This window comes from Podarcis vaucheri (genome assembly GCF_965113315.1).
Source record: "Podarcis vaucheri genome assembly, chromosome: 2".
Classification (NCBI taxonomy): domain Eukaryota; kingdom Metazoa; phylum Chordata; class Lepidosauria; order Squamata; family Lacertidae; genus Podarcis; species Podarcis vaucheri.
Window position 1 is genome coordinate 86,327,353 of NC_138760.1, and position 24,595 is coordinate 86,351,947.

A 24,595-nucleotide genomic window follows, 5' to 3' on the forward strand; every position below is an offset into this window, starting at 1 on the left:
TAATTTGAGAGACCTTTTGTTTTACATCTAGCCTTCTTTAAAGGTGAGTATGTGAGAATGAAATGTTGAAATTGTTTTTAAAAGAATAATAATTAAAAAACCCCACAAGATTTTAAAGTGGAGGTCATTTTTTAATATAATTTTCATGTAATTTTAAGATAACATAGACTGCAAGAATAGAGAATGCCCTTAGTAAATATTATTTTAAATTAAGGAGTCTGTTGACAGCAAAGGATATATTCCAAGTATTTGAAGGGCACAAATGTTAGATGGCTATCATTCATGTAATTCATTTTGTCAACAGCCATGCATTTCTTTTCTCATTATCACATAGTGGTTCTAAGCACAATTTTAATGACTTGGAGAACTCTAGTTTTGGAGTAGACAAATTTGTTAGGATATTGTATGGACCTAAGCCATTTGAAAGTAATGTTTTATTTCTGTTGAAGTCCGCCCCACCCCACCCTGGTCATATTTGAGATGAGAATGTTGCTGAGTCACCTCAGATTTGTCTGTAGTTCCTTCCGTAGAATGCTTGATATTTTACCTGTGCTGATTTCAATTTATTTCCACATTCTAGGTGCATAAGTTCAGTTATAAAATTGAATCTATCAACCAAACATTACTTTATGCCTGCAAGCCTCAGTTTGAGGCACATTTATAGGAGCACATTCCAGACTTAGTCCTTTGAATAAAGATTGGTGCAAAGGATAGCCATACACCTATGTATAACACTCCTTAGTGCTATAATATTATTATTATTAGGACATTTTCCTCTCTATATTATTTATATAAAATTCAAAATTCAAACCCTATGAGGCAGTGTTCCGAGTTTACAAAGTCAAGGCCACCCAGTAAGTCAACAGCTAGGATGGGATGTGAACATTCTTGCTCAAAATTTAACACTCAGCTGAGCATAAGGCACTGATGAAGCTATCACAAGGAAAGGAAAACCTCCTGGAGTGAGCTATGAATGTAAAACTGGGTCTCTTACTAAGCACTAAGTGCACAGAGCCTTGTAGTATGCATATATTTTTGTTTATTCCTTTGGTAAATTGATTTATATTATTGGTTAAAAACCAAATGGCTAAACAGTTCTAATTAGCTGACACACTGCAAGACTGTAAAAACAGTTTAATTACAAGAATCTAAACTGAAAGCTGCTTCAGAGAACTCTCTCTGGAGTGGAGAGGCATGCTTTCTTTTCTCCCTCTTATAATAATTGAAGCTTACACCGCCAGTTAATTGATGTTCACTATCAAACAGACAGATAGCTGATAGCTTCAAAAAGGTGTGAGGAGACAACAGATTAATGGCTATTGTCATGATAACAAAATATTCAGCTTCCACATGCAAAAGTGACATACCTCTACTAGGGTGCAAGGAACAGGAATTGTCACTGCTGTGCCTGACTTGGGATAATCCCAAGAATATTTGGTTGGCAACCTTTTGATCTGTTCAGCAAGACAATTCCTACACCTTTTGTTTGCTGAGGTCATCTGGTCAAAGCATTAGCAAGCAGTTCAGGGATTTTGCCTTAATAATGTGGAAGTATCATTTCTGAATTGAATGAATTTAATGCAGAAATAATATTTAAATGGCATACTTTGAATGTATTACCAGCGTATCTGCTGAAACTATTTTATTGTTAAACAAAGAAAACTGGAAGTTTTGAAAACAATTCCTTATTTACAAGTGGAACAGCTCTTAATGATGCGTGATAATCTGTTTCTCAAGAATAGTTCTAACCACTAAAAGATGCTTTATACTGAAGACAGATTCTGCTGAAGGCATTACTATTTCTCTGGGTAGCCATGGGAACAAAATAAGATCTTTCCAAACGTACTTTAATAAATATCTGTAAGTTGTATTTACTTCCTTGCTCGAGGACAGCAAGGAGTATATATTGACGTGTCCCCTTATGCATCCTTCTGTAGGCACTGCGGGTGAAAGTAATGTTTTTATTCATTTAGGATATATTTTCCTGACATTTCTTGCATTCTAGCACAACAATCATGTTGTTTTTTCCATGGATCTGTGTAATGAAAAAGATTATTGTTTTTTCTATATGCCAATATGCACACACATACCTAAGAACACTTGTCTACATGGCACTTTGAGGATTAATGGGGAAAGGCATTTAAATAATGATGCACAAAATAGAAGATGGCAATGAACTGTCAGCTGCAGTTTTCCTGTAAAGGAAAATGAACAAGCCTTGACAGTATTCCTTTTCTCAGCAGAGTCAAGGATTAATAGCCAAAAAAACCAAAATGAGAGGATAAAAGTGTCCTTTTCTCACATATATCAGTGAAGCAAGAATTAAAAACAAAAGCAATAGCATTCCTATTTAAAATGGTGTGTTAAAAACCTTGATGTGTGTGACCCAACTTTTGTAGCCCATGTTTCAGTAACGTTTTGAACTGTGATCCATCCCATTGTTTGATGAGGCATTTATTCCCGGTATTTCTGTACATCATCTGAAACTGGTTTGAAGTTCAGATCATGATAATGGTTTCAGAATTTTTGAGCATTTTTGAACCCCCCCCCCCTAGCTCCAGGTGTGTTCCGCAAGCCGGAGCGGCAAGATGACTTGCTCAGCTATAGGACTGGGCGATATATCTCACCTGCTTCTTCCTCCCCACCTTATTTCGTCCTTAAAGGAGGAAGTAGGAAATTTAGATGCAGAGGAAGAATCAGTCAAGAGACACAACCAAATTGAACAATTTCCACATAAATCATGAAAGATCTAAAATAAAGATACACAATATTAATATCAATATCAATAGCAGCAACAACGCCCACCCCCCGTTGATCACATCCAAATATCTAAAACCTTCCCGTTGGCTTTCAGCTTTTCTCTGACGACTATTGAATGTGAAGATGGCATCAGTTCGCCAGAGAAGGCACCAACTCCCCTTGCAGAGACGTGAAATATCTCTGCAAAGCCATGTAGGCAGTAGGGATCCCTTTAGGTTTCTGCTGGATAGTTGTTCATCAGGATACATATCTGCCAAATCATTTCAAGCAGTAGACCATGGACATCATGAGCCATGACAAAATTGAACTACTATTATATTACATTTAGTATTATGTTCACTTTCTGCAATCCTATATAATTACAGTGGTACCCCGCAAGACGGAAAACCCGCTAGACGAAAGGGTTTTCCGTTTTGGAGGCGCTTCGCAAAACGAATTTCCCTATGGGCTTGCTTCGCAAGACGAAAGCCCATAGGGAAATCTCCGGGACAGCGGGGAAGCGCAGCGCGTCTTCCCCACTGTCCTCGGACCTCCTCCCGCCCGGCATCGGGACGAGGCTCCGATGCCGGGCGGCGGAGGGGGAACGTCTCCTCCCGCCGCGCGGCATCGGGACGAAGCTCCGATGCCGGGCGGCGGAGGGGGAACGTCTCCTCCCGCCGCGCGGCATCGGGACGAGGCTCCGATGCCGGGCGGCGGAGGGGGAACGTCTCCTCCCGCCGCGCGGCATCGGGACGAGGCTCCGATGCCGGGCGGCGGAGGGGGAAAGCCTCCTCCCGCCGCGCGGCATCGGGACGAGGCTCCGATGCCGGGCGGCGGAGGGGGAAAGCCTCCTCCCGCCGCGCGGCATCGGATGGCTTTCCTGAAGACTTGGGGTGGGAGGAGGGTTTTCCTTCACACCGCCAACATTCAGAATGCTGTTCTGAATGTTGGCGGTGGGGAGGAAAAACCCTCCTCCCACGCAAGCCCCGGGAACAGAGGGAAAGCGCTGCGCCCCTTCCCCTCTGTGCCCGTACCTGTCCTGAAGGCTTGCGGTGCGGAGAAAAGCCCTTCTCCGCACCGCCAGCCTGGCAAGCGGTTTCCCTAGGAACGCATTAATTGATTTTCAATGCATTCCTATGGGAAACCGTGCTTCGCAAGACGAAAAACCCGCAAGAAGAAAAAACTTGCGGAACGAATTAATTTCGTCTTGCGAGGCACCACTGTAGTGCCAAACTAGATGATATGTGAAACACATGGTTTGGGTTTTGCTTATCTTGTTTCTTGTTTCTATTAAATAGCAGCTGCCAGGGGTCCATTCAGGATTGGGATGGCAGTGTTGCAGGGAGGAGGAAGGTTTAACCTTTTCTCCATGCCACAATTCCAATGAAAACCAGCCCTTCAAGGTTGCTGTTGGGCTTCCGTAGGCTGCAGATGCCAATAGTAGCTTCTTTTCCACAGGAAAAGATCACTTCCACTTCAGGAAGTGATCTTGGTGTAACTTGAAATTGATTAAAAAACCCACAACCCACGCTTATACACCATGACCCCAATATTAATTGCACTCCCTTCTTCATTGCTGCTATTTAACATAAGCAAAAACAGATGCGTGAAATGCAGCCATGTGTTTCTTGCATCATCTAGATTGGCCATTAGAAGTCACATTCAGGTGTTATAGTGAAAGTGCAGAGGTGTAATAGTACTGTTGTAGAAGTCATAACTACATAGTCTTTCATGAGTCTCTCTCATCTGTAGGGATGAGTAGGTTGACTTCAATCTGTGAAGTCTGATATTATTCATAGAAGTGGTGAAGACATGGTGAGGGTTCTGGTGCAACATCTTCTGAGCAAGTTCCACTGAAATGAATGGTACCTGCAACAGAATGTGGCAGTATATCATAATCCCCTAACAGAAATTATTCTGTTTAGGATTCTAGGCAGCCACAACTTTCTCTAGCATATTTCAGCTTTGTGTATTTCTTTTTCAACTGACACTCAACATTCTGTGTCTCCTGGTAACAGCTGAGCATGCTGAGTTCTTACTGGGCTGTTTTGGGGAGTGTGACATGAGTTTAGATGTCATCTTTACAATAAATGCATTATCTAGGTTCTCACATTTATTGTTTAACATCACAAATCTATGCATGTCTATTCAGAAGTAAGTCCCATTCAGTTCAGTGGTAGTTCTATGAGTTCAGTGAGACTTACTCCCAGGTAAGGGCAAAATCCAAACCTCTCTCTCCTCTGCAGCAATGCCACCACCAAATCCAAAATGAGCAGGATGGAAGGTGGAGGGGGGCAGTGTGATTTGCAGTGAGACTGGCTCAAATCCAACACGTAAACCCAGCCCAGCACAATGGGGTGTTAAGATAGCTCCCTCAATCATCTCTCATTCCAAGAGATAATGAAGAATTTCCAATTTGGGAACACATGCTGTCATGTACCCTTGGCTCATTTAAAGGGATCTAATGCAGGAAATGCACTAGTGGTTTCCATAAGTCATTTTCTTTTCATCAGGAAGCTTCCATTAGGTAATATGAAGCTGTTTTACAGTGAGCCAGATCATTGATTCATCCTGCCCAGCACCGTCTACAATATCAGGCAATGGGTCTCTGCTGTCTTGGGCAGCAGTCTTTCCCAATTCAGTGCCCTGAAATCTAGGGATTGAATCTGCAACCTTCTCCTTGTAAGGCATGTATTCTGTGACCACTATGGTCATTTCTCTCACTCAGATTAAGGTGGTAGCCGTGTTGGTCTGCCGTAGTCGAAACAAAACAAAAAAGTTCCTTCCAGTAGCACCTTAGAGACCAACTAAGTTTGTTGTTGGTATGAGCTTTCATGTGCATGCACACTTCTTCAGATACCAATATATCTGAAGAAGTGTTCATGCACATGAAAGCTCGTACCAATAACAAACTTAGTCGGTCTCTAAGGTGCTACTGGAAGGAATTTTTTTATTTTGTTCGGATTAAGGGTTTTTCTTTTTGTTTGAGGGTCTTTGGTTATTTAATCAAGCAGGCTGCACTGCATTGTTTTATTCCCCCACCCTCCTGAGGACAAATTGCAGCATTGAAGAGCAGACTTGAAACTCTGTCATTTACATTCTCTCCACTGTCCATCATGGGCTCCCTCTATTCATACTGATGTGAGATAGCATGGAAATTTCCACGTAGGAACCTTAATTCTGTTGGGATATTTTGCGTAAAGGAGATTCATCCTTGTATAAGTGACTCAAGGGGACAAATCCTGCTTTTAGGTTTGAAATGAACTGCCTTTTTCTCAAATATGTGTTCCCACTTACATTTCATTGGTATATGCCATTTCCCCCAGGTGTAATTCCACGAAGCCATTATGCCTTCAAACCTTGGCCCTATTAAGTAGAAGGTGCTATTTAGAATAATCATTTAATTTCTAAAGGAGAAGTACAACATAATATATTACATATATCAGTAACGTTGAGGTTTTTAAGGGTGGGAGGAAAGATCCAACATGTCAACTTAGTTATTGTGACCAAATAATTGTAAGCTGTATTTTTATTATTATTATCAGTACATAGGAACTTAATAAGTGTATAAGGAATGAAGCATGGTGTGTGACTCGTATCACTGTTGTGATCTGTGGAAACTGTTCACTTTTCTGTACAGTTTCTTTATTTTGTTTAACTGTGTGAAAAAGAAATACTGGGGTCTGATTTTTTCCCCCCTCAGAAAGCCTACAGCTTCATAAATCAATATTTCTGTTACGTTTTATCTGAACCCAATAGGGAGTTTTCCAAGGAAAGAGAAAAAGCCAAGGCCAGGGGAGATTTTCAGAAGCTGCGTGAAAAGCAGCAGCTTGAAGAGGATCTCAAAGGCTATTTGGATTGGATTACACAAGCAGAAGATATTGACCCTGAGAATGAAGAGGAAGGTGATGGAGAAGGCAAACGGAATAGTATGTCATGTCTTCTCACTTTATTACTGCTAACAAAAGAATATAGTGTGCTCTAAAAATAGTTTACTGTATGGGAGAGACTGATGCTCACATAATATTGTTATACTCAGATGTCTGTAACGTAATTCTCCTCTCTCCCCCACCTGTAGATAACTGTTTCTGTTGTAAATGACTACTTTCTTTACCTGCACTCTAACATTATTATGCAGCGGCCAGATTATTGGCTGGGCTTGCCTTTGGAACACATATAAATTGCTGCATTGGCTGTCAAGTTTGTTTCTGGGCCCAGTTCAAGGTGCTCAGCTAGTGTTTGCAGCTCCATATGACTTAGGTCCATATATCAGAGAGAGCTGCTCCTTCCCTGCAAACCCTCCCAGGTGTTATGATCCACAGCTTAGCAGTTCCATGTCTGTCAGAAGTTTGCAGGTGGTGGCAGCCCAGAAGGGAGCATCAGTCGTGGTACAGCTGGTTTCTTTGCTATACAAGTTTCAGCGAATGCTGAAGATGCACCTCTTTACCCTGTCTTTGACACCTGAGATGTGTGTTTTCAGGATCCACCCTATACCTATGAATGTACTCTGTTTTAACTGTTTTTAATTCTGAATTTTAAATTGTGGTAACCCGCCCTAGGACCTGCCGGTGAAAAGCATGTAATCAATGTAATAATAACAATAACAACAACAGTAATAATAATAGATTGCAACCTCAGTTACATTTTGTATCAATTCAAGATGTTATGTTAAAAATGTGTGTGCACATATATGTATATGCAGGGTGGCATGTACAGAACCTGCATCCTTGAGATCTAGCAATGAGTTGCAAGAGCCATTTTCCGCCCTAAAATGTCAGACTGCATTTTATGTTACTTTAAATTTTACTGACGAATGTCAACACTGTAAGATTGTTATTGTTTTATTTTGACAAACTGTCAAAATAAATGGGGGTATATTACAGCAAGCAGTAATTTTCTGAAGAGCATTTTTTCTACATCAAAGTGTTAACTATTAGAGGACCAGGCTAGAAATTGCTGACCTGACAGCTAGTTTTGCATAGAATCAAAAATCCTCCTTAACATTTAGGTTTTCTTTAAGCTGCTTAGATAGAAGAGCTGGCTAGCTGGGGAGCCCCTTGGCTTTTCAGTCTTCTTCCTGAAGCCAGAGATAGCTGTAGAACAACCCCCACGTTGCCTATCAACATCTTGTGGATGTAGAGAAAATTGGTCCATCTGGAGATCCATCCCTTGGTGCTTCTAAAAGGGAAACAGCAATTTTAGCCACTTGCTTGGCTAATTTTAGAGTCAATGATATCTGTCTCAGGCAGTGATCCTACTATTATCAACCTCTGCAGAGATGTTCTTTGGCCCTGATCAAGCATCCACTGTCTTTGTGTGTTACTGGTAATGGAATCTTAAAGCAGCAATCTGTGCCATATCAAGCACATCCTGTAATGGAACAGTTAATCTGTTAGTAATATCGCCATGGAATATATTTCAGAGTAAGCTACTCAGAACATTCTGAATATTGCTACGGAAAATCTTTGAGTAACATAAAATTTAACAAGGAAATCATTAAAGTTGCTGGGCTGCATTATTATTATTTGTGCTCTGTTAAGAAACCTGCCTTTCTCAAAACACAATCTATAGTGCTCTGCCATATCTCTCCTTTTTATTCTCTTGGAAGATTCTGCCACTTAAAATGCCATTGTGTGATACTGTAGTTAGATTACAGAAAATTAATTACTCCCTATCTTACGTGAGAATGACATGCACTTTGTCAACTGATTTCTTAAATGAGTGTAATAAGAGTGATGCTGGTTGGCCTTAGTGATGTGAATTCTTTTTTTTTTTTTTTGGCACTTCTGCAGCAACATAATTTGTTTTCATTGCTGTAGAATGCGATGGTGTGGAAACGACCAGTTTTAATACAACTGACCCTTTTAACTTAGCTTTAAAAAGGTAAATGGACCCCTGACAGTTAAGTCGCAAACGACTCTGGGGTTGCGGCGCTCATCTCGCTTTACAGGCTGAGGGAGCCGGTGTTTGTCCACTTCCACAGACAGTTTTTCTGTGTCATGTGGCCAGCGTGACTAAGCCGCTTCTGGCGAAGCCAGAGCAATGCACGGAAACGCCGTTTACCTTTTCTGCCGGGGCGATACCTATTTATCTGCTTGCACTGTGTGCTTTCAAACTGCTAGGTTGGCAGGAGCTGGCCCCGTTGTGGGGCCTCAAACCACGACATTCCGATAGGCAAGTCCAAGCGGCCTTAGCTTTATTTTACTTCTAATCCACCGATTTGCAAGGTGCTTTATTGTCTTGCTAGTCTTCGGAGCAAGTCCATTGTTAATTCTCAGTTTTCTTATTCTGGTTCTGAGATAGAGAGAGTTGAATATGATCAGGGCTGTGTCAGCCATAGGGAAACTGGTATCTGCATGTGCAGACCAACCCTACACACACTTACTTGGAAGAAAGTCCCACTGTGTTCAGTGATGCTTTTCCTCCCAGGTTAATGTTCATAGAATTGTAGCCTTAATATTGCATATAAAAATCTACCCTGCTCTCCTTTGGAATAGACAACACTGATTTATAAGAGTAGAAATACAGTTGGTTTTATAACATGTACTAAAATAGCTCCCCCCCCTTATTTTTGGTCCCCAGATATTATTGGACAACAACTGTCATCAGTCCTTGGCCATTTTGGCCAGTGGTCAGGGAAGATGAGAGTTGTAGTCTTGCAGCATCTGGGGTATCCAAGACTGGGGAGAGCTGCTTGCCAGCCTGAATAGAAAAACAAATCTCAGGTATCAGTGCCTTTGACGAATTGTGCGCTAGCATCCATGTGCCATTTATGTTTGTGGGAGTTGACACATTCAACCCAAGCAGGCAAAACAATTAACCTGAGTTGAAAGACAAGCCTGATTTGCAGTTCTGTGAATCAGCCCTTAATCTTTATACTCTACTGTAAAGATACCCTTGTAAAACTATCAGGATGCTAATTACTAATCACTGAATAGAAAGTGGTTTATGATCTGTGCAACTGCCAGCAATGACTCACCTCTGTTCCCTCAGAATCTATTGTGAGCCCTCCCCCAGCTTGGCCAAGAATTACTGTAAGGAGTAGATTAATTTAAGCAAGAATGTAGTTGCTACGATTACTTCAAAAACTAATCAAAATTCTGCACCAAAGGAAATTGGTTTTAGGAGCACAGGAAGCTGCTTTACCCCAGACTATTGGTACACCTAGCTCATCCAGACTTCCTTTTGTGCAGCCTTTCTAGACACAGGTCCCCACTTTAAAGTCTTGTGTCTGAGCACTTTCCCCCCCTTGAAAGCTGAATTGCCGATTCAGCTTTAAAGGACACGTTTTCTTGGGGAAAGCACTGGCGCAAAAAAAAAAGCACAGACACAGCGCTTTAAAGTGGAGACCTGTGCCTAGAAAGCACAGTAAATGTGCATAACCCTGGCAGTGCCTCTCCAGCCTTTCCGATACTAGGCGTCCCCATTTTTATCTGGTGAATTGAATACAGGACCTTTTACACGCATGCTTGACAACTTGGCTACAGCCCAGCAACGTGTATCAATTACAGAAATTGCATTGGCATATGCGTGCTTTATTTTATATAATTCTTCTTCTGATAGCCATAGGAGAGCTGCCTGTGCAGCTACTCTTCCACAAACGCACCTTTTAGCTTCTGAGATTTCGCCTGGGAGGCTTAAGAGGGAGGAGATGATGAGATGCTCTTAATGAAATTCAGAAACCTCGCCACTTCAGTCCTCTCAGTCCTAGTTTTAGGCTGCAGTTGCTGACAGCAAAGCCAATACAGTCCTCCTGTGTCATGTAGCACCTCAACCGGCATTGCACTGAATGTGGATCCTTTATTGTCTTTTGCACTGCTGCTGCTGCTGCCACCTGCTGTTTTATTGACGGGGTTGCATGTGTTTAACATGAAGGGGTTACGTTGGCCGATTTATTAGACGACAAGAAGAAAAGCAGATTTAGATGTTGCCGTGGGTCAAACAAACATGGTAAAAATGTGTTCTGTTTTGCAGTGGGTGTGTTTCAGTCTAGGCAACGAGTTTTGAGTGCTGTTGTTTAAATTCTCAAACGCCTGGGTGTAAATATATTCCCTAAATTGCATGTGGACACACACCTTGCATGGAAGTGATTTGCTGCTTGAATGCATGCTTCAAAGAAATTGTTGCTGCAGTGCAACAACTGTAAGCTGAAATTTCATTATACTCTTTTAAATTTCCATTGAATAGCTCTCAATCAAGTTGAAGCATGTAGAAAGGCAAATGAGTCAGATATGAGTACATCACTTTAGTTTCAATGTGATGAAAACCATAAAGCGTTTAAAAGCTCTCAGGATATGATGGCGCATTGACCAAGAACAAGCTTTCTCTTAAAAACAAGGACATCTGGCAGTTCTGCCAATGGCGAAAATGTATGTTTGTGGTGTTGTGCAGTGCCAGCAGAATGAACTGTTTTCTTTCCTCCAAGTGCATGGATATATTGGAACTTCTTTCTTTGCTTTGTGGGACAGTCCAGAGGCTTGGTGGCTTTTCGTGCTAATAAATTTAAGGACTTTGCTGGATAATGTTTCCTTCCTCAGAATTACCCTTCGCTAGGCCCAAACCAGTGTTGGTAGTGATTGAAATGTGGGTAGCTATGTTGGCAGGGCAGGGTGGGGCATTGAAACATTCACATGTTATATTTTTTTAAAACCCAGGGAGACACATGACAGGGGGAGACAATCCCTAGAAGTTAATTAGAGGCAGAGAGTAGCCTTTTAAGTATTCACCACCTTTCAAGTGGTTAAGTGGTAGAGTGGAGAAATTCTCACTCTCTGGTGAATTAAAAAATAAATGAAATATAAAATGAAATAAAATAAAATGTGTAATTGCTTAGAATTAGTAGTGATGATGCAGGCATTATTGAATGGTGCTTGGTGACACTGCCATGCCACACTGAGAAAGGACTGAGATAGTGTGATAGATAACAGAATCAATACATTGATGGAAGAAGTCTGAATCCTGTGCAACAAATGACTAACAGTTCAATCTTAGGCATGTTTACTCAAAAGTAAGTTCCCATATGATCTGTGGAGCTTACTCCCAGTTAAGTGTGCATCAGATTGCAGCCCAAGATGTATACTGATTGCTTGGAAAGCCATTAAATTAAACAGAGTAGATCATAATGAGAGTTGTTTGACAACAACTCAAAAGGATTGTGGACCCCACTACCCAAGATTAATGCAACCCTGCTAGCCACATATCTTGTTCTTCATTAGGCTATTTTGCTCGCTACCAGACTGTGACTAAAAAGAGGGAAGGGTTTTCACTTACACCTGGCAGATCACAACACATGGTTGTGAATTAGACACGGTGTTGTACTCAGGCTGGAGTGAGCCATAGACAGTGTATGTTCAACCTAGCAGTACTTCAGAACTTTAATGGGGGCAAATATTGTGCAAAACATTGTCACCTGAGGAAATTCTTTAATTAGAAGAAGTACCAAGATAATAAAAGCTGTCAGAATTGTCCCTGACAAAACTTGTGAAGATAGTGAAGGCCAGAAATGTTACTGGAACTGAGTCCTGGTAATTTAAAAGCCAGTCTATTGTTCGTTTGTTCTGCTTTAGGTGACAGCCTGTCTTTGTGGACTGGCAAGAAATTGTCTCTCTATTCTGTGTGCTGAGGCAATAATTTCATCTCAGCTGCCATGCGAAGCATTATCAATTTTCCCTGTATCCTTGCTCCTCTGGCCCTGTGCAGACATTCTTAAAGTACGCACAGTCAATGGGTTAGCCCCACCTCTAACCTCCATCTATAGATTGAACCAGTTCACTTGTGAATGCTATATTGCATGGGCTTAATAATCCTTACAACAACATCATACAATAGGTCAGTGCTATTACCCCCAAGCGGTGGGAGAGAGCTGTGCATGGCAGAGGCAAGATTAAGACCAGGAGCTTCCTGGTGCTTGTAGTTAATTCTTTTAGCTGCTACCACACCAACATAAGCATGGGTGAACATGCTGGGTCTTAAAAAAATGTAAACTGTTGTGCTCTGCCTTTTGCACTAAGAAGAGCCCCGCTTTTGGGAAGCCCGCAAGCAGGACATGAGTGGAGCAGCCAGTCTCCCCACTCGCTACTACGATTGCAACTAAGAAGATCAGTGCCCAAGGCACAGAGGTGCTTTTCCATTTGTGCAGTTCTATAAGCTCTTTGTGCTGAGCTTATAGAACAGGGCAGCCCAAGTTTTCATGCCCAGTGGGCAGAACCCAGAGGGGAGGGGGAAGTGAGCCCAAAATATGAAGGGTTCCCCCCTTGCCCTCACGTTGCCTTGCTTTGGGAAGTCAGCACGAGGCTCTGGCAGGGTCCTCCAGCTCCCCCACCTTCTTCCCAAAACTGGGAAAGCGCTAACTAGGCTTTGGGAAGGGGGAGGGAGAACTCTAGGACCCTGGCAGAGCTCTTACGCCTCCTTCCCCAAACTGACTGCTTCATCTCTTTTACCCTGCTTTGAGAAGGGGGCGGGAGGGCTTGGTGGGGCCCTAAATGTTGCTGAGGGTCACCAAAAAAGGCACTGCGAGCCCTCAGACCGTGCATTGCATCATCCTGGTTTAGAAGGTACACGGAAGCTCAATGGAACCTTTCAAGCTAAACTTTTTTATACTTAACTATTCTAACCCTACGCAATGGGTAGGGTTGCGAGGGTTGTAACTTCGCTTGCCGTAAACCATTTATATCCAAACTGGATTTGGGGTCAGCTTTTTCAATGCAGGCTAAACAATGGGATTGCGCAGAAAGAAAAGAGTAAGCTATCATAAGCCAGCTAACTAAAGTGAACATTTTCACACTTCATTTAAATAAATACCTGAGAAATGCACAGCCTTTCTGTGTGATGCACACAAAGCAAAGTGTAGCTGGCTTTGCTGAGCTAAAAATCTAATTATATCTTCTATCTTACCAACAGCAAGCATGCAAGCGAGTGAAACTGAGTCTGTGAATACGGAAAATGTTGGTGGAGAAGGGGAGGGCCCAGCATGCTGTGGAGCTTTGTGGTGAGTACAAATCAGCATGGTAGGAATGTCAATGGTTTTGTTTCTAGCAATCCCTGAGCAAAGGAGCAGTTTTCTTCATCTTAAGTTTTCGTGTGTGTGTGTACACACACACACACACACACACACACACACACACACCATTAGCGCTGTTAATTTATTAACTGAAAACTCTGAGGAAGATTGTCTATGAACAAAAATGGAGTTCTCTGAGATGTGGATGATTAAAATGATATACATTTCTTGAATAACTCATTGAAGCTTATTTAAGTTGGTAGTCCTTTACTGCTTATTTTGTAAGTCAGAAATCTGTAGCGAGTGTTCAGCTGCTAGAAATTGAACAGGGTATGGATGCTATTATCATGTGTTGTTACCAACAATTCAGACATTGTTTTCTGATTATCCCCGTTCGCTTGATAAGTACATTCAAACCATGATTTGTACCAGTGTGATGTAGTGGCTAGATTTAGACCTTGGAAACCTGAGTTCAAACTCCTGCTCAACCCTTTCAAACTCACTGCATGGTATTGGGCAGTCATTTTCTTGCAGGGTTGTTGGGGGGGGGGATCTGCTGTAAGTGCCACGGAGGATTTTTGATCGTGAAATTTTGATTATAATCTATTTCTGAACCAGTTTGACATTGGTGTCTTAATAGTATCATTACTGATATGCTTTGCTAAAAGATCAATTCAAAAAGACAATGTTTCCTATGTATGTAAAATATGTAAGCTTTTATTGTGCTGATCCTTCAAAAGCAGTAAAAAGGTGCCATTATTTTGCAATTTACACCAATAGAACATTTCTGTATCAAGCAGACATGCAAGATTGAAATAATTTTAAATGCTTTTAATTTCCAACATAGCTTTCAAGGGAGAAGGAGTTGTGTAAATAATTGTTACGTATTTTCTTTAAAAATATGTTTTCCTTTTCTTTTAGTCAAATTATCTCAAAATCCAAGTTCAGGTCAGTATTCTTCTCTCTCTTTTCCATCACTTTCCCCTTAACTGTTTCCTGTTAATCTACACATATTATGGTTGAATATGACTGAATCTTTTTTTTAAAATGGGTTAGTGAATGCACAGAAAATGTATACAGCATCATATGCAATCTAACAACATTTGGCCACAAAAACTTGAGCAGGTAATTAAACAAATAAACAATAATGGCTTAAAGAACACAAAGAGCTGCCATATACCGAGTCCATTGGCCATTAATCAAGCTCAGTATTTGTATTATTATTATTATTATTATTATTATTATTATTGCTATAGCTTTCCAGAATTTCAGGCATGTTTTTCCCCAGCCCAATGTGGAGATATTCGTGATTGAACCTGTGACCTTTGAATTCGAAGTGGGTACTCTACCACTTCCCATTTACATGGTTGGTCCTAAAGAAATGGGATAGTTTTTAAAATTCAGCATGTGAAGCACAAGAGAGCAGGTCCCTGCTCTGAGGAGCTTTCAATTTAAAGTTGACAAAAGGAAACAGCAGAGGAAGGGAAAGCAAATGGAGTGGGGAGTAACAAGAAAAGAATATGCAGCTGTTTTAGTTTCACGTGCTGAGGTTTGGATACATGATAAGTAATGAAACAATCTTAACCTTATCGTGCGGTACTCTGCTTTTGTGCAGCTTTTAATTGCTTTGTTAGCCACCTCAGTTGCTTTATATGAGGAAGGCAGAGTCTATTACAGTGGTACCTCGGGTTACATACGCTTCAGGTTACAGACTCTGCTAACCCAGAAATATTACCTCGGGTTAAGAACTTTGCTTCAGGATGAGAATAGAAATCGTGCTCCGGCAGCGCGGCGCAGCAGGAGGCCCCATTAGCTAAAGTGGTGCTTCAGGTTAAGAACAGTGTCAGGTTAAGAACAGACCTCTGGAACGAATTAAGTACTTAACCCAAGGTACCACTGTACAGTGGAACCTCGGGTTACGTTACCCTTGGGTTGCGAAAGCAACAAACCCCAAAGTGTTTCGCTGCATGCGCAGAAGTGGTCTCTCCATTTGTGAAAACTTTGGGATACGGTCGGACCTCCGGAACGGATCCCATTCGCAACCGGAGGTACCACTGTATTGTTACTATTAATGATAATTATGCATCTGATGTGGCTTCTTCCTCCACCTCAAATCTACTAGCCTTTAGATCAATGTGAACTCTTCCACCTCTCCACTTACCCTTCCATTGACTTTTTCAGCATTCCTCAAATGTGTTTCATGAATGGACAGAATAGATTCTCCCCCAACCCAATACAAAATATTGTATTTTGAATGACTAAATCTTCTAGGCATGCTTCAGAGTTCACTCTGTTCTTTCAACTTGCATACAGTTGACTTGGCTGAAATAATTTTTTGTGTGGGAATTTTTGTACGGTTTTTGGATATATATGGTTAAAATAACTTTTATCAGAGTAGGGCTGATAACTTTTATCAGAGTAGGAAAAAAATGTTGTTATTAATTTTCTATACTACCCTTCATCTGAGGATCACAGGATGGTTTACAATATGAAAACAGAAAACTACATTCCAGAGTAGCAAGCAAAAACAATACCCACCCACCGACTCCCCACAACACAGTTTAAAAGGCCATAGATTGTTCAACTAGCCTAAGGCCTGGAAGAAGAGGAATGTTTTGCCTGGCGCCTACAGATGTCTCCCTGGGGAGAACATTCCACAAGCCACTGCAGAAAAGGCCGATTCTGGTGTTGCCATCTTCCAGAGCTCTCTTGGAGGAGGCACATGAAGAAGGGCCTCAGCTGATGATCACAGGGTCCAAGTCAGTTCATATGAGGAGAGGCAGTACTTGAAGCATTTTATGCCATATTCCAATGATTCTGCTTTGTAATGTGTCAGAATCACAACAAAAATATTTTTATTTATTTTGAAATTCACCCATACAATATTAATGTCCTTTTTCTTTAGGCAGATATTTAGAAGCACAATTAAAAAAAAATCAGTCATATTCTCAATATGGTATCTTGCTTTGTTTCTTAACTTTGCCTTTGTTCACACTAAAATCTAAGAATACAAACACAAGTAGCTTGTATTCTTTTCTAAAGTTTCTTACCTTTTGAGAAAGCTTTTTCCCAAAAATCTCAAGGTTGTTGTTTCCTTATCTGCTTCTCTTTCTATAATTTAATCAATCAGCTATACAACTAAATCTCTTAATCTTGAACTTAAAACTCTTTAAAACTATCAATACCGCATTCATTGGATTTTGGATTTCTCCTGGTAGGAATCTTCGAAATGGTTTTTCCCCTTTCCTAGACTCAGCAGTGAAGAAAATGACAATAACTATGATTATATATACAATGGTGGCTAGATGTATCTAAAGATCTATAGCTCAGGATTTCTAAAGCCATAAGAAGAATTTTATATTTTCCCGCTCACAGAAAATCTGCTGTCAGGACTGAAATATGCCCCAGTCCATGTGTGCTTACTGCACCTTCACTTCTTTCTTTAATATGGAGCCCTAGATGTTCTTGCTTATGGCCACACAACTTCATGCATTTGGTATACTTCAGTCTACCTAAACACCTGTTGTTACACCTGTTGGTTTTATTCAGTTTCATAACTTAATGGGGTATCTTAACCTTGCATGAGTAGTTGTTCTTGTACATGGTGGTATTTTTGGGGGTGAATAAAAGTCAAAGTAAACTGCGAAGTGTTCCACAATTGTAAATGGTACTTCCTGCAAAAAGGTGATTTTATGAAAGTAGACAGGTTTGCAAGGATGTGCGAGCTTAAGCATAAGGAATGCTTTTTGCAATACAGTCGTACCTTGGGTTACAAACACCTCGGGTTACAAACACTTTGGGTTACAGATTCTGCTAATGTGGAAGTAGTACCTCGGGTTAAGAACTTTACCTCAGAATGGGAACAGAAATCACGTGACAGTGGCACGGCGGCAGTGGCAGCCCGCATTAGCTAAAGTGGTGCCTCAGGTTAAGAACGGTTTCAGGTTAAGAACGGGCCTCCGCAACGAATTACGTTCGTAACCAGAGGTACCACTGTAGTGTTGAAGCTGCCACCATCTTCCTGCCACTATCCTAGAGGGATATGGGTTGGTGTGAATTGCATGGAAACCTTGGTTCTTCTAACCCTTCTTCCTCACTGGCAAATTCTAATAGGCTCTGTGGTCCCAGCATATACCTTCTTCATCCTAGTCAGCTTTAGCACTTCCTCTGAAGACTGGTATAGTTGATTACCAAAGATCTGGAGTGGCCATAATATTGTGATATGAATAATGTGTTTGTGATCTTTCCTCACCATCAGATGTAAATACAACATACATTCACATTCAAGGCGTAGCTGTGACAGTTTATATTCATTTGACTCCCAGAGATTAGCAGCACACCATAGTCCTTTGAGGTTTTTAATTTGCTCCTGAGTCTTGTTTTTATTTGCTCTTGAGTCAAATGTAGCATATTTCCAAAATATTTTAAATGTATTGGAAACCTCATGAAATGCCAGTCTTTATAAGACAGGGGACTAAGAGATAGAATGTGGCAGCCACAGATAAAGATGAGAAAGCTTTGTCATTAATGGCAACAATATGAGAGCAGCAAATCCTGACTCCATTTCATCTTCACATTTCTTCCTTTTTTTAAATCAGGTATAAATAGCAGCAAATCCTGACTCCATTTCATCTTCACATTTCTTCCTTTTTTTAAATCAGGTATAAATAACCTGAAACTAATTTTAAACTAATCCTGATTTGCATAATCTTTATTCAGACGTGATTTTTTCCCTGTCTGATCCAGAAATCTCTATGTGAAGCTGTGGAATGTATACTAATTGCTCCTTGTTAGACTCTTAAAACATACAATTGTTGATACCCCCTCTTGAGGAAGTGGAAAAGGGGCATGAGATTCATTTTCCTGTTCCTAAAATATATGATTGGTGCTACCACAATCGATGGTAACAACCTTGTATGTTCATTGCTGCAGAATCCACTGCCACAGCAGATGGGTGTAATGCTTGCTTATGTAGACTGCTATTGAAGACTGTTCAGAAACTTCTGTTGACCAAGAACGTTTGTCAGAACGTTTATTGGATCAGACAGAATGGATCTGGATCCAACTCTGATACTGTAACCTGTAGTGGCTGCTTATTTGTTTCTGAGATTAGTTCAAAGTGATGGTTCTCACTTTTAAAGCCTTAAACACCCTGGGACCAAAGTGTGTTAAGAATTGTCTACACCTGTCACATCTACCAGGCCCTTGAGATAAATCTACTGGGTGTCTGCTGTATCCCCCAACTAACTGAGTTATGGTGCATGGGCACGAGAGCAGGGTTCTTTCTGTGGTTTGGTTGCACCAAGACAGTCAAGCATGATGTCTTTACCTAGACAAAATTTCCTCAAGCCTAATTTTTGTGGTTTTATTCTGTGTTGTAATAAGTCTGCTGTTTTATGTTTTAGTCGGCGTTGGCGTCGATGGAACCGATTCAATAGAAGAAGATGCAGAGCTGCTGTCAAATCTGTTTCGTTTTATTGGTTAGTTATTGTACTGGTCTTCCTGAACACATTAACTATCTCATCTGAGCATTACAACCAGCCTGATTGGTTGACACAAATACAAGGTAAAATGAAAATGTTTTCTTATTCATTCAGTAACAAATAGAATACTGTTATAGACTTAATACAAAGCCATTTATTTATTTAGCATTTTGTAGACATTCTGGGTTGTTTAAGCTTTGCAAAAAAGGACCATGGGAAGGTATAAGCAAATTTTTAGCCCCATGTAGTCAGTTGCAGCTAGAGTTTATCCAGGTTAGATGGATTGCAATCCACAGATTAGATGGGTTGCAATCTAGGCTAATTTGAACTTGACAGCAGTTTACTGTAGTCAAATGGATTGTGGACTGTAGCTGTGTGCTGTTATCAAGCACCTCAGGTCTGTGTCATTGAGAGGTTTTTCTGGGTCTACTACAAAATTTGTACTAGGGTATTTGCACAACAAAGCAGACACTGTATATGTCAATCTTGGTGCGTACATCAGGATCCCACTAAAGAAGGAAATGAAAATTTGCTTCGAAATGCTATGAACCAAACTCCTTTATTTCTGAGCTGTGGTTTGGTGGGGGTAGGTTGCATCATCATAGCATGAGAAGAATGTGGAGTGAAGGATTCTGTTTGCTCAAAGTGGTCAAAATAGAAACTGTCGTTGTTTTCTGCAGAACATATGAAACTGAATCAGAGGTGTAAAAACCAATATAATTTTCTGAATATTTCCCCTCTAGATATTGCTAACAAAGTTCTTCTGGCTTTATTCACCTGTGAAATGTTGGTAAAAATGTACAGTTTGGGCCTGCAGTCATACTTTGTATCCCTATTTAATCGTTTTGACTGCTTCGTGGTATGTGGCGGCATTGTTGAAACCATCTTGGTGGAGTTGGAAATTATGTCACCCCTTGGAATTTCAGTGTTCCGCTGTGTCCGTCTCCTCCGTATTTTTAAAGTAACCAGGTAAGATCAAATTAAAGGCAATGAGCTTTTTTTTTTTTTTAAAAAAAGCCAACAACAACAACTTACTGCTGAGTTCTACTGACACTTGTATGATCCGCAGCTCTTTTGTAATATTTCATCACGCACTGTTCTTTTACGGTTTTTTTTTGGTTAACACACGCATTTTAATTTGTAGGCACTGGACATCCCTGAGCAACTTGGTAGCATCCTTGTTAAACTCAATGAAGTCCATTGCTTCACTGTTGCTTCTGCTTTTCCTCTTCATCATAATCTTCTCATTGCTTGGAATGCAGCTGTTTGGAGGCAAATTTAATTTTGATGAAACTCAAACAAAACGGAGCACCTTCGATAATTTCCCACAAGCTCTTTTAACTGTATTCCAGGTAACTTTCTTTCACCCACTATAAAACATTTTATCTTTGAACAACAAAAACTGTCTAAATAATCCTGTCTCCTAAAAAATAAAAATAAAAATCACTACCACAACTACTATTAATTCTGTTTGTGTTAAATAGCATTCTGCTCATTAAAGTCAATATTCTGGTAATTTTGCATCATTTTGTACCATTTGTTCATATCATGTATTCTATCTATCTATTCAGCATAGCTTTTATGTTAATGTCATTAATATTAAGTTGTCTTTGTTCATCCAAAATATAAGAAATGTAAAGTCATTTAATGTAAAAAAATAATAATCTTCCCTTATATTTAACTGTCTTTTTTAAAGAAAACAAAATGTTTGCATATCACATGTTTGAAGCTGTATATTGGTAAATTATCTCAATCTTGTTCTACAGTCCAAAGGTGCAGGTGATATGGATTTGCACATACAAGAAAGTATATTTATTTGATTTTTCTCCTCCCCCCCTCAAAACCTCACAAAAATCCAGTGTTGGAGGAAAGGCTGATTTTGAAATTTGGGTAACTTTTAAAAGAAACACTGGGAAAAGAGATAGACAGAGAGACAGAAATATGCAGGAAGAGTTACCTGCTTTTCAAGTTGCTTGCTTTAATTTCTATACTGCTTAATATATTTAAAATATATATAAGTGGTGTACAAAAAACTGAAGCAACAACAGGCAACTTAAACAAAATATTACAGAAATATACACTTATATATAAAAATTTACATTAATGCAAAGTTACTAATAGATAACGCGCGTGGCGCTGTGGGTAAAACCTCAGTGCCTAGGACTTGCTGATCGTATGGTCGGCGGTTCGAATCCCCGCAGCGGGGTGAGCTCCCGTCGTTCGGTCCCAGGTCCTGCCCACCTAGCAGTTCGAAAGCACTCTTAAGTGCAAGTAGATAAATAGGGACCGCTTTATAGCGGGAAGGTAAACGGCATTTCCTTGTGCTGCGCTGGTGCTGGCTCACCAGTTGCAGCTTCGTCACGCTGGCCACGTGACCCGGAAGTGTCTTCGGACGGCGCCGGCTAACGGCCTCTAGAGCGAGATGAGCACACAACCCTAGAGTCGGACACGACTGCCCCGTACGGGCAGGGGTACCTTTACCTTTACCTTTACTAATAGATATAAATGATATAAACTAATAGATATAAATGTTAAAACAATGAAGAAGGAAACAAAGAACCACCAATTCACACATGCCCTCAAATGTAAGTTAAGGGCTACCTAGATTGTAGCCATTAATGTTAGTGGCAAATTACTGTAATTAAAACAAAACAAAAGCCCTAAAACCAGACAACCCTTAGTTTCCTCTTATTTATCTACCTGTAGTGCCCAAATAATGTCCCTGCACTACTGGGATATCTTCCAGACTTGGCACAACCGGTATATTTCTTGGTGTTCATTTGCTGTTGCTACAAATCATGCAGCCCAGTCCTAGGCAAGTTTACTTACAGTGCAAGACCAAGAAAATTCCATTTGGTATACAGTGGTACCTTGGGTTAGAGACGCTTCAGGTTACAGACGCTTCAGGCTACAAACTCCGCTAACCCAGAAATACTACCTCGGGTTAAGAACTTTGCTTCAGGATGAGAACAGAAATTGTGCGGTGGTGGCAGCGGGAGGCCCCATTAGCTAAAGTGGTGCTTCAGGTTAAGAACAGTTTCAGGTTAAGCACAGACCTCTGGAATGAATTAAGTTCTTAACCCGAGGTACCACTGTATAGAAATAGGATTGCAGCCTTAGTTGAAGATGTTACAGAGAGCAATGTTTGCTAGGTTTAGTGTCAGCATTAGTAACTTTTGGAGCATAGGTGCATAAATGAGGACACTGATGCTTCTGTGGCTGCTTCCAACTCTTTAATCTGGAAAGTAAAAACAGACAGTGCATCCATTCAGACATTATAAATTACATGCATTTTATACAACAGAGATTAGTTTTCATGTGTGTGTGGGGAAACAATAGTGAAGTGGCCTTGAAGTGAGGCTGTACATGTATTATCTGTTTGTAGTCATTCTTCCGTTCATGCTGAAGCACATTTACAAAATACTAGATCCCACTTGATTCTGGAGTTAAGTATTCTGTTAACTCGGGATCTGCCTTACGCATTTTTCCTAGTGCTTTTCTCTTCTTATAATTTTAAGGTGCACGTTGGGCCCTTGCCTGGACAGATTTGTGAGCTTGCTAACAGTAGTTCCCTACCCTCCAGTTAATTTCTGCAGCTCGTAAGTTTGGCAGCATGGGAGGTGGTGGTACCTGGTCAGTGAAGAGGTGGAGTGACTGTTCCTTCTGCTACAAAGAGGAAAGCTTCTGACCTCCTTGTGACTGCTTCAGGGAGGGAAGTGGCAGTGCTTGTTCATGTAATACTATACCATAGCTTAGCATCATGTCTGGATGCAGTGTTACTATAGCGTTCAGTAAAAAGTTTGGTGTCTGCTTGGCTGTGCACTGTGCGTCTACATTTATTTATTTAAAGGAGTTTCAAAGCTGGTTTAATGGTAATTGCTTTCGGGAATTATAGTTTTCTATAGGGGCTGGTATCCAGTGTCTCCTTCCTCTCCTGCCTCCAGAGCAGGAGGATACCTCAGCCCCCCCCCCCGAAACAGATGTGGGCATGCAGAGTGCTGTATGCGGGAGGAGAGGAAGGAGAGGTCCTGTTGTGAGTGGAAGTCATTTCCGCTAGCAGATGGGCACAACTGGATATCACCCAGTGTTATTCAAGAACAAACCTACAATGTCTGTATAAAACTATAGTTCCTAGGGCTCTTTGGGCCAAGCTATGACAAACAAACCATATTTGAAACCATATTCAGACTGTTTTCCATTCATAATATGGATGTACCCAGATGAAATATGTACAAGCTAGCTGATTAGGTGCTGAATTATCTCAATAAAACATCAAAGGGAAAAAACCTAGAGACATTTTGATTAGAGTTTTGTACTCTGCATTGCTTCAGAAACAGCAAAAAGTTACTGTTTTTTAAAATTCTCAGTTAAATGATCATTTGCAGAATCTTGGTGGTTTAATAAAGATTATCACATTGCATTCCCTTGATCATTTTCAGTTGTATCAAGCGCTGCTGTTCTGCTTGTGCAATAGAAATCCCCCTTTTTCACAACTCCTTTATCCTGCGGCTCCCTGTGCACCCTTGAAATCTGGTTCAGAGGTTGCTTTTTTAGGTGTCTGCAGGTGCTTTTGGTTGTGCCAAGAAAACAATGAGCTTGGATGCATGAATGACTAATGATTTCAGTCTCTGGATTGTTACATCTACAACCAGTCTTGGGGCTAGCTCAGCCAATACATTTCTTGTCCATTTAAGTCATCCTAAATATTGCTAATAGGTTCAAAGTGAACCAAGGGATCTCTTTGCTAATTGCAGCTTTGAATATTAGAGTTTCTTTTTCTAGCAGTTACCCAGTTAAGAGCTGGTTGTCTGTCTGTTTCCCCAGGCTAGGAAGATTGGAGCTTGGAAGAGAGCTTTTACTTGCATAGGAGCTGGAGGCTCCACCCCTTCCTAGTCTCACCCAGGCTTTGATCCAAGCAGGTGTTTTCATGCACTTCTCCCTAATAGCCTAATGTGCAGCTTGCTGGGTACTTTGGCGATGGCCTTGAAGTTGCTGCCTTACTCACTGTTCCCTCTGCTCCTGTGGCCTTGAGACAGCTGGCATGGCAGCCTCCTGACCCAGGGTACAGGGTAGGGATGTCCAAAGTAAGTGTCTAGTCAGAGTCGTTCCCAGTGTGGAGATCTGTTGAAGGGTCTCCTTAGTTTTCATCTGAGGAGGTGAGAGATAAGGTCTGGACAGAGTGAAGCCCTGACACTGGTGTATCTCTAGTGAACCAGGTAGTCTCCTGTTAAAGTTTCATCTCAGCCACATAATCACTTTGTGGACTTAAGAGAATCTACCATTCTCTCTACATCAGGCCATACATATCTTGTTTGCAATATGGGGATGATCATTCTAGATAATTTTATATAGCTGTTGCAAGAATTGTTAAGGT

At 40.8% G+C, this 24,595-nt stretch overlaps 1 protein-coding gene across 29 annotated transcripts in view; it reads left to right on the forward strand.

The window, feature by feature from the left end:
• Positions 1 to 24,595, forward strand: part of CACNA1D (calcium voltage-gated channel subunit alpha1 D) — a 201,710-nt gene that overhangs the window by 88,950 nt on the left and 88,165 nt on the right. For all 29 annotated transcript variants that reach the window (XM_082209161.1, XM_082209169.1, XM_082209165.1 and 26 more), the window contains 6 exons: positions 6,499 to 6,668; positions 13,639 to 13,726; positions 14,660 to 14,686; positions 19,144 to 19,304; positions 19,965 to 20,190; positions 20,366 to 20,573. In XM_082209161.1, the coding sequence (XP_082065287.1) occupies positions 6,499 to 6,668; positions 13,639 to 13,726; positions 14,660 to 14,686; positions 19,144 to 19,304; positions 19,965 to 20,190; positions 20,366 to 20,573 (880 nt within the window). The remainder of the gene's footprint in view (positions 1 to 6,498; positions 6,669 to 13,638; positions 13,727 to 14,659; positions 14,687 to 19,143; positions 19,305 to 19,964; positions 20,191 to 20,365; positions 20,574 to 24,595) is intronic.